This window comes from Mastomys coucha, unplaced genomic scaffold (genome assembly GCF_008632895.1).
Source record: "Mastomys coucha isolate ucsf_1 unplaced genomic scaffold, UCSF_Mcou_1 pScaffold23, whole genome shotgun sequence".
In the NCBI taxonomy this organism is placed as follows: Eukaryota; Metazoa; Chordata; class Mammalia; order Rodentia; family Muridae; genus Mastomys; species Mastomys coucha.
In genome coordinates, this window is record NW_022196906.1 from 100792963 (window position 1) to 100806942 (window position 13980).

At 38.1% G+C, this 13980-nt stretch overlaps 1 protein-coding gene across 8 annotated transcripts in view; it reads right to left on the reverse strand.

Moving 5' to 3' along the window:
* The window catches only part of Dock3 (dedicator of cytokinesis 3), a 299780-nt gene that overhangs the window by 161252 nt on the left and 124548 nt on the right, over window positions 1–13980 (reverse strand). For all 8 annotated transcript variants that reach the window (XM_031343655.1, XM_031343658.1, XM_031343657.1 and 5 more), the window contains one exon: window positions 3170–3254. In XM_031343655.1, the coding sequence (XP_031199515.1) occupies window positions 3170–3254 (85 nt within the window). The remainder of the gene's footprint in view (window positions 1–3169; window positions 3255–13980) is intronic.

Consider the following 13980-nt stretch of genomic DNA (forward strand, 5'->3'; position numbering starts at 1 on the left):
TTTTTTTTTTTTTTTTTTTTTTTGAGACAGGGTTTCTCTGTGTATCACTGGCTGTCCTGGAACTCACTCTGTAAACTAGACTGAGCTTACACAGATCCACCTGCCTCTGCCTCCCAAGAGCTGGGATTAAAGGTGTGTGCCACCACTGCCCAGCTCAATTATTTTTCTTGTTTTGCATTTTTATAATGGGCATATAATTATTTTTCCTTAAATTATAGTCATTCTTTGTTATCAGTCAGAAATCTGTTCTATGCCTCCTTACAGATAACAAAACTTGTAAGATGGATACAGCCTACACACATTCTGCTTTTTAAATAATCACTCAACTGCCTAAAATACCAGATACAATGTAAATGTTATGAGTGGCTATACCACCCTGTTTAGAAATACCTTCTTGGTTGGGTTTCTTATGGACTTGACATAAGATAGAGTATCTGAGAAGAGGGAACTACACCTGAGAAATGCCTCTGTTAGACTGCCCTGTAGGCAATCCTATGGAACATTTTCTTGATTAGTGATTAATGTGAGATGGCTCATCCCACTGTGGCTGGTGCCACCCCTTTTTAGTTGGTCTTAGGGTGTGTAAGAAGACAGGTTGAACAAGACTTGGGGGTGGGGGGCAGCCAGTAAGCAACATTCCCCCATGACCTCTGCTTCAGTTCCTGCTTCCAGGTTCCTGCCTTGAGTTCTTGCCTTGCCTTTCTTTGATAATGGACTGTGATGTGGAAGTGGAAGCATAAAACAAACCCTTTTGTCCCCAAACTACTTTTGATCATTGTGTTTTATCACAGCAACAGAACCCTTAACTAAGACACAATCTCTGGAATAACGACAGGTTTAAACAGACATAACTTTTTCCTGAATATTTTCTAAGTTGGTAAAAATCCTTAGATTTAGAACCTATATTTCTTTTTGTACTTGTTTCTCCTTACTCTTTGTAGACAACAATGACCGTTTTCTCCTGCCTGCATCTTCCATGCATTACTTACTCTGTTCTCTAACCTTAATGTTGCAATTTTCTTGTTTCTTTATGCACGGCTATCCAACAGTGCTATGTGGAATCTGTTTTCACTGGGTTTTACCATAGAATGTTTTGGAAAAGAAAGTAATCTTCTCTTCCAGACTCAAATAGAGAGTTTTCTGATGACTCTAGAATTGCTATAGCTAATCTTTACTCCTGAACCACAGGTTTTAAATACCAGTTTTAAAAGTTTAGAAGATACACCACACTTGAAAACAAAATATCCAGTATTCTTGGCTCCCCACTACTTAACCCCAAATTTGATTCTTTCATATAGTGCTCCACTGAACCTTTATCATCTGGGTATATCAAATACAAGAGTCACTGTTCTCTAATCTATCTCCTTTTTGTACACATGTATGCCAACTCAATCTATCAACCCTAGCTCTAAAGCCAAAGTATACTCAACAACTTCTTAGGACTTCCACAGTCCTGGCTCTAGCAGCAAGATCTGAAATTAAGATCTCTTACTTAAATGCTTTTCTGTAGTTCCATTTTATGATCAGAAAAACTTACCATGTCACTTTACTACTGTGTTCTATCAAACCGCTGGAGAGAATTTAAATTGGGGCCTACAAAGCTCTTCAGAGTGAAGATACTTACACCCTCTTAGCCAAAATTGTCAAATGTCTCACATTTTCTGGAAATGCCATTTCCTCAAGTTGTGTGTCATTTTAAAAGTTCTTTCCTTATCTTTTCCAGATCCCAGAATATCAATCAGTAATTCTAATAACATCAGCATAAACCTTATTTATGCTGTGGAGCACATGTAATGATAATTGTTCGTGATCTATCCACTAGATTAGAGCTTCTAACATAGATTCAAGATAGCAAGCACTGGGAATACTCTCCAATAATGCTATGCTCCCTAAAAGTATTTTATTTTCTTACAGGTTTTTAAAAGTTGCACTTTTCATCATGGAGTCCCTTAGTCTGAACTTCTCACCTTATGTTTCTACTATATTTTACACCACAATGTTGCTTTAAAAAAAAAAAAAAACTTATCACTGGGCAGTGGTGGCTCACACCTTTAATCCCAGCACTTGGGAAGCAGAGGCAGGTGGATTTCTGAGTTCGAGGCCAGCCTGGTCTACAGAGTGAGTTCTAGGATAGCCAGAGCTACACAGAGAAACCCTGTCCTGAAAAACCAAAAAAATCAAAAACAAAAACAAACACAAAAAATTTCTCATCCAGCATGTAAAATATAATTGTGGTTATCAGTCAACCCAGTAGATTTTTTTTTATTAAAATGGTTACTTAGATCTATTGATCTATTTACTTTATGCCTAAAATGTTATACACACTTAGTTACATACAATGGCATACTCCTATAATTATTTAGATATTATACAGAAACACATGGTCTATTGCTAAAAGTGGTTAAATATGGTTAACTATGTAACACAACTACTAAATAATATTAAGAGGGTTTAAGGTTTGTCTTTTTCATTGAGTACCCCTACTTTAGTCTGATTTTATAATTCAATCTCATAACTAGAAAAGAAATCACATTAGAGTTCAATTTTACTTGTTCAATATATTTTTATAATAACCAACATACATCTAAGGATCAAAAAGATATTTATAGGCTTCCTCACCCACAGTGTTCATCCTGAGAATTGAACCCTTATATGTTAAGAGTACTTTAGTCCCACCATTTCCTACTTGCTTATAGACAACATGTAAACACTATGAAGATGGTGACTGAGAGCAAGGCCCTGAGTGTGCTTCTGAACAGCATGTCTCTAAAGTTAGTGTATTGTTTCCAGAGCCACTCACTCCTTTTTCAATCACTGTTTCAATTAACAAGCAGTTCTTTGCAACTTTAATCATCTTTTCATGATAGAAGGCAAGATGGGCATATAATGTTATTATCTACTGTAAGTGGCAGAAACATCATCAAGGCAGAATTAACAGAGAAGTGACCCCTAGAAAGGACAGTGAGCTCAACATCTCTGTTTTGCATTTCCATTTGGAAAGTGTTACACCAGAGTAAAACTACTTGCTTATTAAATACATGGACAGAAGCAAAGGGAGAGTTTTAAAATGATGCTTTAAAAATAATCACAGTCTACAACATTATCATAGAAAACAACAGAGAAAAATGAAAGGTGAAAAAACAACCCATCCCTTGTTACCATTTCTTACCATTTTATAGAGATCTGAGACGCTAATCTGGTCTGAATCCACTACTTCAAAGTCCTTCCGTGGCACCAAGTCCAGGCCCAAATGCCTGATAAAGAGAAAGAGCACTCTTAGAATTGCAAGTCCTCGGGCTGCTCATCTCTCCATACAACTAGACACCTGTACCTGTCAGGATTCATGGTCCTGTAGACAGTGCTTTGGGCACTGCCCTACAAGGGATATGCTTTTATATAGCAACATCTAATTGTGTTCACTGTGGGGGAAATAAGTGAAGCAAGGAATTTTAACACACAATTCTAGTTACCAAGCAGTTCTCCTTGTAATTATTAAAAAACTTTTCATTCTGTATGTTTATAATAGTACTTTATTTCATTAAAAATATTTTTTGTTAGACAAATAATAAGCAATTTGTATTTTTCTATTTCTCCCACCATACTGGTATATTCAAGGTTCAATTATATATTATTTTCATCAAAAGAAAAACTCAACACATAAAAATCATATCCAGCACCTAGCACAGTGGCACACATCTTTAATCTCAGCACTCAAAGGCAAAGCAGGCAGACCTCAGTGAGTTTAAGCCCAGTATGGGCTACAAAGCAGGTTCCAGGCCAGCCAGGACTATACAGAGAGTCTCTGTCTCAACAAAAAAACAAAACAAACAAACAAAAACATGTCCTAGAAATGTGTTTTAGTTTAGGGATATATTGTTTCCAATTTAATACTAACATCGGTAAGTCCTGAACACATATAAGCTGTATATCTTTAACATCAAGACAGAGAGAGAGTTAAGGAATATTACTACTCAAGCAACACCATTTAGAAGATATGGCATCCTTCTGGACAGGAAAAAAAAAGTGATGATAATTTTCAGTTGATTGTGTGTTAGCATTAAGCACTGGAAAGAACTCCAGACATGATTTATACTCAATAAAAGTTAATCTCCTCCTCACAGTCTAAGGTATTACCTATAAACCTATAGATCAGTAAAGTAGAGGATACTGGAATTATCAAATAGATTGTGACACTAGATTGGGGGAGATCATATGTGAATTTTTTCTAAAAAAGAGAGCTATACTTATCAGAGTTTCAGAGATGGCTCTGTGATCACCTGACCTCAAATAAGGTTATGAATATCTATATGTGGTAAAAGTGTTCCATGGGACATTTAAAAAACAATAACAACCACCCTATTTTAACTAAGTTATGAACCTTTTCATCACACACTAGCAAAATTAATTCTGTAAGCTCTTTCAGTACACAAACTCCTATTCATTTCAAATAAAGTCAGCTGTGCAAAAAAAAAAAAAATTGGTTTCCTTATAGTTTATAGCCTTGTGCTAGGTGGTGTGTGTGTGTGTGTGTGTGTGTGTGTGTTTTGTTTGTTTATTTGGTCAACTTGACACAAGCTAGAATCCTTTGGGAAGATCTCAATTGAGAAAATGTCACCATCAAGTTGGCCTATGAGCTGGTCTCTGGGACATTTTCTTGATTAGAATTGATGTGGGAGAGCCTCCCCACTGTGGGTGGTGCCACCCCTAGGCAGGTTGTCCTGTGTTTTATAGAGAAGCAGGCTAAGCAAGCCATGAAAGCAAGTCAGTATGCACTGTTTTCCCATGATCTCTGTTATACTTCCTGCCCTCCTTGAACTATAAACTATAAAACTATTAAAGTAAACAAACACTTTCCTGCCCAAGTTGCTTTGGGTCTTGTGGAATTTATCATGGCATCAGAAAACAAAGACAAGCTTGTTTATAGCAAACTATCTGATCTGAAACTATGAAATTATAAAATAAAAATGGAAAATCAAAACTATGAGGATAGAGGCTCACATATTAACATCATATTAAAAGCAAGCATTAATAGTAAAACAATGACTATAATTAATAATGAAAGGAACATATAAATATTTATCTTAGAAAACTAGTTATAAAATTATCTTTTAAAATATTTTCCAAGTCTTTATAAGCCATACCATTTAAGTTTTTCTAAACAAAAGTCATATACACAAAAGTACATCTACAAATCCTAGTACTCCCTGAGGAAGAAGATAATGAGCTGTAGGCCAGCCTAGGTTACATGAGAAGATCTGTATCCATGAAGGAAGAAGAACAGGTGGAAGGGGAAGCATAGGTGGGAGGGAAAAAAACATTTCATACATATTCTTGAATAGGGAAGTTCAGAGATATACAGCTGTCTCTTGGTATCCAAAAAGAGCCTCAAGAATACCAAATCCAAGGATGGTCAAGCCTCTTAAATAAAACAGCATACAGTTTGCATTTAATTTACACAATCTTCCCATATACTCCGTCATTTCTACTTTTCTTGTAATATGCTATAATTTAGATGCTATATAAATAGTTGTATTTCATTGTTTAAGAAACAATAAGACACATTTAATCTAAGAAAAATATTTTCCACTTATGGACAGCTTACTCCATGGATATGAAACCTGACATACAGAGGTTCAAATGTATATGAAATAGGCCAAGTATAAAAATTAACAAAAAGGAAACTAAGCAAATAACTCAATGGAGAACAGATGCTTTAGGTACAAGAACTTAAAATTGCCATTGGTATCTAAGGAAGTGGGGAAGGAACTAAATGTAAGTGTCCTCTGACCACTGGGCAACACCTGTAATGATGGGCATGGGGCCTTAGCTTGCTTATCTACTCAACCACAAACCATACACCATCCCACCAATCTATACAGAAAATTTGTGAAACTCTTTTCTATCATATCATACTATCAGTATTAGATACAGGGAACATGTCAGTTTTGAGTCAAGCAAATGTTATTTATCACATTTCTTTTTGAGAACAGTGTTCTTAGAAGTAGCTAGAATGAAGTACATTTTCAGTACATCAATTTCATTATCTTGAGAAATAGAGAATAATTAAGGACTTATTAAAATAATCAAAAACTGGATTACAATTCTTAAGATCACTCTTTAAAATAAAAGCTTTATTTCTTTATTTCTTTTTTGTTGTTGTTGTTTTTGGTTTTTCAGGACAGGGTTTCTCTGTATAGCCCTGGCTGTCCTGGGACTCACTTTGTAGACCAGGCTGGCCTCAAAGTCAGAAATCCACCTGCCTCTGCCTCCCAAGTGCTGGGACTAAAGGCGTGTGCCACCACTGCGCTCCATCCAGTTTTCTGTTTGGAGAATACGTGTGCATGTCACGACAGTTCCTTGAAGAGGCCAAAAGAGGGTATTAGCTCCCCTGGAGCTGGAGTTATAGGTGGTTGTACACACTCTTGACTGTTGATCAGTCACTCTGGCTCCACTATGATCATTTTCAACTCAGAAAGAAAAGTTTGCAAAAGTTAAAGTAGTAATTATTCTCATTTGAAGAAAGTAAAGCTACTGTAAAAGGAAATGTAATTATTACATGTTCTCTGTGAGTCTCATCCTGAAAAAGAGGTTTCTGACTATTTGCTCCTATAAATTACTTCACAGGCTGAACTGACATGTAAAGAATAGTCAAGATGATCTCTTTTCATCTTCACTTAAAGTGAGAGAGCAGTGCAGCAGAATAACAAGGGGACCAATGTCAAATCACACGGTTTGTACCTTACTTTTTCCAGTAACTCACATTGACTGATATATTCTCACTGCATTTTGAGGACTGATACATGTGAACACTCACAGTGTATGGCAGCATAAGCAGCTACTGAAATTATAATTATTCCTACTTTGTGTAATATCACCAAGCCCTTCCAACTCTCTCCTTCTGCAGTAGAGTTAATAAGTTATTTGGGCTGACCTTAACTTTTGATCCCCCATGCTTCAGCCTCCTAAGTAGTTACAGTCATAGGCCTGCACCATGAAATCCAGCTAGACACATCTTGTTTTGTTTTAAAGTAAGAAAAATGAAGGTTTAGAGAGATTAAAAGTACCCTTTTGAAGAATAGAGCAGAATTTTCCTCAAGTGTGGTCTATCTTGATTTGAAATTGTAGCATTCCATTATGTTTATTAACTTTCTAGTGAGAATTGTCTAAATACTAATGGCTAATGTTACCATTCTGTCTAAGCTCCGCCCCACAGTTACCTGGCAACAGTCAGGTATGCCTACTCACTATAAAAGGGGCTGCTTGGCCTTTCCTCTCTCTATTGCTCTCTTGCCTTCTTGCTCTTGCTCTATCCTCTTCTCATGCTCCCCCTGCCTCGTCATTCCCTCCCCCCTCTCTCTCTTTTATGGCCAGCCTCTACCCTCCCCCTCCTCTGTCTTTCTTTGTCTCTACTATCCTCTCAACTCCCTTCCCCATTTCCCTGAATAAACTCTATTCTGTATTATTCTATTTGTGTGGCTTAGTTATAAACCAAACTACTGCTTATGATATTTTTATTGTAAAGTGAAAAGAAATAAAAGAACCATTTATAAGTTTATAATTCTAATTCTTTTATTTGTATTTGTTTCAGACAGTCTCACAATGTAGCTTAGCCTGGCCTTGAATTTGTAATTATCTTAACACTCAGCATGTGTGTTCACACTCACTTGCATGTGCCTGCCACTCTGCCCAGCTTTTTGTTCTTTCTTAATCTCACATTCTCTTTATAAGTTCTCTCCTCCCTTTACTTTTCTACTTCCACTATCAATATCATTTTTACAGCAAAATGTACAGAAACAATTTTAATTCAACAAAACTTTTCTTAATACTTGCATATTATTGAAATCTGAGCTTTCTACCTAAAGAATCCAACACATAAAATCCTATGACTTTTAAAAAGAGTGCAGGACACTATGGCACACTTAGGCCTATCATGCTATCCTGGCTGTTCACAAGCACTACACCTGGGTGGAACTGTTAGCTGCCTCCCTCCTTTAGGAGCTTTCATGGCACCTTCTGCCATCATGGAAGGAAGTAAACTTCTCTTTACAAGAGACAGGGACCATAACAGAAAACCATAACCAATCATAATGCAGAGCTGTATAGCCCATTCCCAATGGATACATCAACAAAAAACAAACAAACAAAAACAACAGCAGTAATAACAACAACAAACAAAAACAAACCAAAAAAATCCTTATACTTAAAGGAAACATGGCAAACGAGGGTGTACTGGCTGGTTTTGTGTGCCAACTTGACACAGGCTGGACTTATCACAGAGAAGGGAGCTTCAGTTGGGGAAGTGCCTCCATGAGATCCAGCTGTGGGGCATTTTCTCAATTAGTGATCAAGTGGGTAGACCCCTTGTGGGTGGTGCCATCCCTGAGCTGGAAGTCTTGGGTTCTATAAGAGAGCAGGCTGAGCAAGCCAGGAGAAGCAAGCCAGTAAGGAACATCCTTCCATGGCCTCTGCATCAGCTCCTGCTTCCTGACCTGCTTGCGTTCCAGTCCTGACTTCCTCTGGTGATCAACAGCAATGTGGAAGTAAGTTGAATAAACCCTTTCCTCCCCAACTTGCTTCTTGGTCATGATGTTTGTGCAGGAACAGAAACCCTGACTAAGACAGAGGGGCATAAGGATTCTCAGAGCCAGAGGAGCAGGAAGTTCGAGTGTTTTCTAGTAATCTCAAAAGCTACACTCATAAAGTATAACCAACATAACTGACAAACCATGAACTGAGCAAGGCAACAATAACAGACACACTAAAGTGCTAAAATAGCTGAGGGACAAGGCCCAATGCTACACAAAGAAATAGAGGCAACCAAAGAATGCTCAGAGAGTGGGAGAAATAGTCTTCCCAAGGAAGACCATAGAACAGGTTAGGCAATACCAAACGGTCAGCCCTGAAAACATACATATAATAATGCTGACTGAGCAGGCTGTATTTAGGGATATGTACATATGTATATTAGCATACATATGTATGAAGTAACAATAAAAGAAGAGGCCACGAATTTGAAAGACACAAGCACAAACATATATAAGGGTTTGTAGGGAAGAAAAGGGAGAAATGATGTAATATAATCTCAAAAATTATTTCTCCTTTTTTATACTTTTAAAAGGCAAAAATCAGTTTACTCATATCAATTCTGTATTGGTACAACTTTAATTTACCTATTTTATATTTACTATAGTGATGAAATTAGAGGTTTACAGAAGTCTCTATGGAAGGTATTATATTTTTAGCTCCTTGCACTGTTTTTAACTGTTTTTTTGTTCATTTCCTCTCTCTCCCTGTCTGCTCTCCCACAGTTTCTCATCCCATTCCTCCTCCTACCCCTTACCCTATCACTACCTCCACTCTTCCAAGCCACCTCGCTGAGGCCTCAAGTCTCTGGAGGGCTAGGCGCATCTTCTCTGACTGAGGCCAGACCAGGCAGTCCTCTGCTGTATAGGTGTGGGGGCCTCAGACCAGCTGCTATAGGCTTCCTGGTTGGTGGCTCAGTGTCTAAGAGATCTTAGGAGTCCAGGTTATTTGAGACTGCTGGCTGTCTTCCTATAGGATTGCCCTCCTCCTCAGCTTCTTCCAGCCTTTCCCTAATTCAACCACTGGGGTCCCCAACTTCAGTCCACTGTTTGGGTGTAAATATCTACTTCTGTCTCAGTCAGCTGCTTGTTGGGCTTCTCAGAGGACAGCCATGCTAGGCTCCTGTCTGTAAGCACACCATAGCATCAGTAATAATGTCAGGCTTTGGAGCCTCCCCTTGAGATGGATCCCAAGTTGGGCCAGTCCCTGGACCACCTTTCCTTCAGTCTCCCTTTTTGTCCCTGAAGTTCTTCTGGACAGAAACAATTCTGGGTCAGAGTTTTTGATTGTGGGATGGCAAGCCCATCCCTCCACTTGATGCCCTGTTTTTCTACTGGAGATGGACTCCACAAGTTCCCTCTCCCCACTGTTGGAGATTTCATCTAAGGTCCTTCCCTTTGAGTCCTGAGTCTCTTACTTCCCAGGTTTCTGATACATTCTAGAGGGTGCCCCCCACCTCCTACCCCACAAGTTTGCTTATTTCCATTCATTCTGCTGGCCCTCAGGGCTTCTCTCCTGTTTGCCATCCCCCATACCTGAATATGTCCCCCTTTTTCCCTCCCACTCCCTCTCCCACCCAGGTCCTCCCCTCCCTCTACTTCCCGTGACTGCTTTCTTCTCCCTCCCAAGTGGGATTGAAGCATCCTCACTTGGGCCCTTCTGCTTGTTAACCTTCTTGAGTTCTGTGGATTATATCCTAGTTATTCTGTACTTTTCTGGCTAATATTCACTTATTAGTGAGTATATACCATGCATGTCCTTTTGGGTCTGAATAACCTCCCTCAGAATGATATTTTCTAGTTCCATCTATTTGCCTACAAAACTTTGTATATTAGCCCTCTTACAGATGTAGGGTTAATGAAGATTTTTTTTTCCCAATCTGTAGGTTGCTTAATTTGTCCTACTGATGGTGTCTTTCGCTTTGGCCTTTCAGTTTCATAAGGTCCCATTTTGTGAATTGATGATCTTAGAGCCTGAGCCATTGGTATTCTGTTCAGGAAATTTCCTCCTGTGCCAATGAATTCAAGACTCTTTCCCACTTTCTTGTCTATTAGATTCAGTGTATCCAGTTTTATGTTGAGGTCCTTGATGCACTTGGACTTGAGCTTTGTGCAAGGTGATAAATATGGATCTATTTTCATTCTCCTACATACAGACCACCAGTTAGACCAGCACCATTTATTGGAGATTCTTTCCTTTTCCATTGTATGTTTTTTGCTTCTTTGTCAAAAATCAAGTGCTCATATGTGTATGGGTTTACTTCTGGGTCTTCAATTCTATTCCATTGATCGGCCTGTCTGTGTACTAATATCATGTGGTTTTTATCACTATTGCTTTGTAGTATAGCTAGAGGTCAGAGATGGTGATTCCCCGGAACTTATTCATTTATTTTAAAGTTAGAGAAGCCAAGCATTGGTGGCACATGTCTTTAATCCCAGCACTTGGGAGGCAGAGGCAGGCAGATTTCTAAGTTCGAGGCCAACCTGGTCTACAGAGTGAATTCCAAAATAGCCAGGGCTATAAAGAGAAATCCTGTCTCAAAAAAAATTTTTAAAAATTAAAGAAAAGAACATGGAAGGGGGTAAAGGAAAGGAGAAGAGGCAATACTTTGAGAAAAATAAAGCAAAAGCCAAACAGAAACTAAACTACAAATTCTGGTGACAAGCTGAGTTTTATGTCTCACACAAGCAGGTACAGTTCTCTAAAAGAATAGGTTTTAGGATCCATCCTAGGCACAATGCCAGTTCCAGCACTCACTACCCAACAGTGCTTCCTGGTGATACTTCCCTCACTATATAAATCTTGGAAGGTCAAAGGAGCATTTCATTATAGTAGGACCATGTCTGTCCATGTAGGTCTCTGTACTTGCCACAATGCTGTAATAAAATATACTACTAAAAGCTGTGATTATTTATGAAATTGATTTTGAAAAATCAAACTATATGTCAGAGCTTATAGAAAAAGCATAAAAGATTAGCATATCATATGACTAATAATTATATTAAATAAAAGACTAAAATGTGTTCGCCAAATACAGACAGTGGATCTACCTACAAGTCAATATACACTATGTGTCAATACTTTCTAGCACTTATAACAGAATTGTGAAACACAAAATGTGGAAATATTCTGGTATACATGAAATTGATGGAAAAGGTTTTCTAAACTCAGCTTTGGTATGGCATAATTTCTATTATATAACTTATGGAGCATAGTATCTTTACAATAAATCATCTCTTATTTCTAAATATGAAGGAAAAATAGAAATTCAAGTATGAGAAGTTCTATCTGTTTAGAAAAAAATGCTTGGGATTTGTCTGTTTGCCTGTTTGTTTAAATAGGAAAAAATAAAGCCAATGAAATGATGCCTAGTGACATTCTGTGATACTCACAGACTGACACCAAGCCCGATGTCACCAAAGAGGCTTCCTCCAGCAGCTGATAGGAGCAGAGGCATACAGTCACAGCCAAATATTAAGTATATCTTGGAAAACCCAGCAGAAGTGGGGGATGAAAAATTATAGGAGCCAGAGGGGTCAAGGACACCACAAGAACACAGCATTCAGAATCAATGTAAGCAGGACTTACATGGGCTGAAGTGACAAATGGACACTGTATAAGTCTATGCTAGATCCTCTGCATATATGTTGTGGTTTTAGCTTGGGTTTTGTGGGACTCCTAGCAGTGGTTATGGGGCAGGGGGAATTGTCCCTGGTTCTTTTCCTACTCTTGGGATCCTTTTCTTCATACTGGGTTGCCTCACCCAGCCTTGATATGAAGGTTTGTGCCTGGTTTTACTGCATCTTGTTATGCTCTGTTTGGCTGACATCCCTAAGAAGCCTTTTCTGAAGGGAAAAGGAGGAGCGGATCTGGGAGAGAGGGGAGGTAGAGGGAGTGGAGAAGGGAGTGGAGGTTGTGGTCAGAATGTATTATATGAGAAAAGAATAAAAGTAGAAAAGAAAACAGTAACAACAAAAATAGAGACAGACCTACATTAATATTTGTTTGGGTTTCAACTTTATTTTCTAACGAGACAAAGAAGAAAACCGGAGGAAGAGGTGCCTGAAGAAGGAAGATGGAGAACAGAGAAAGGAGGAAGAGGTGCCTGAAGAAAGAAGATGGAGAACAGGGAAGGAGGGACAGAGTGAAACTGTGCTTCTTTCTTTGATTTCTTTATTAAGTGGATCTCTCTCTCTCTCTTTCTCTCTCTCTCTCTCCCTCCCTCCCTCCCTCTTTCTCTCTCTCTCTCTCTCACACACACACACTCTCACTGAAAACAGTTGTAAAGATTAAATAGTTCTACAACTACCAAAGCTATTTCCCCTCTCCTTTGTTTTCTTCCAAAATAATCTGTACTTGTATCTAAGATGATCTAAGATGTTCCTTTAAACTTCCCTATTAAGATTGTAAAATATGATTGGTTTGTGCTCCAAGCTTTACAGTAAAAAGTTAACTGATATTTCAAAAACATTTATCTTCTTTATTAACTGGTTTTATGGTTGCAGTTACATTCCAATATGATGACATGAATAACTAGTAGTGGCATTGATTCAAATTCATTTACTATTATCTGGGGTTTTTGTTTGTTTGCTTTTGTTTTTTGGGATTTTTTTTTTCTTTGAGACAGGGTCTCTCTTTAGTCCTGGCTATCCTGGAAGGATACAGAGCAGGCTAGCATCAAACTCACAGAGATCCTTCTGCCTCTGCCTCCAGAGTACTAGGATGGAAGGCGTGCACCTCCACTCCTGGTTACTACTATTGATTCTTAAGGTAGGTGCAATGATACTTCATGGTATAATGACTAGTATTTGGGGGCCGAGGACACAGATTCACTAGTTGTGCTGTAATTTAACATATTACATTTCACTTAGTTTTTTATTGTTCCAAGTCATTAATTTAGGGAACACTATCTGATCAATGTACTTGACTTCATGTATACTATAGCATATAAGTAGGTTAGTATACAACAATGATTAGTGTACAGCCAGGAAGAACTTTAACTCATGTATATTATAGCATATGAGTAGTCTAATATATAACAAGGATTACAATGTACAGTCAGGAGTTAATAAGCAAAACAAACTAGGATAGGATTTTGTCCCTTCAAAAAATTAAATCAATTTCAATTATATTTCTCTTATTTCTAGTAATAACAACTATCATTCCCAGTTGGATTCACTCAGATATATTAGTTTATATTCCCTGATTTATTCTTATACTTAGCAGTTTCTCCACGTTTCACATAGGAAAAGGAAATGAAAGATCGCTACTATGTATCCTTGATAAATAAAACTTGCTTTATTTGACACTATCAGTTAAGGTAACTCCTTCCAAACCCTGCCTACTGTGTTGTCTCCCTGTGGGATTGCCTTCTAGTATCTGGTACTCATGATAAAA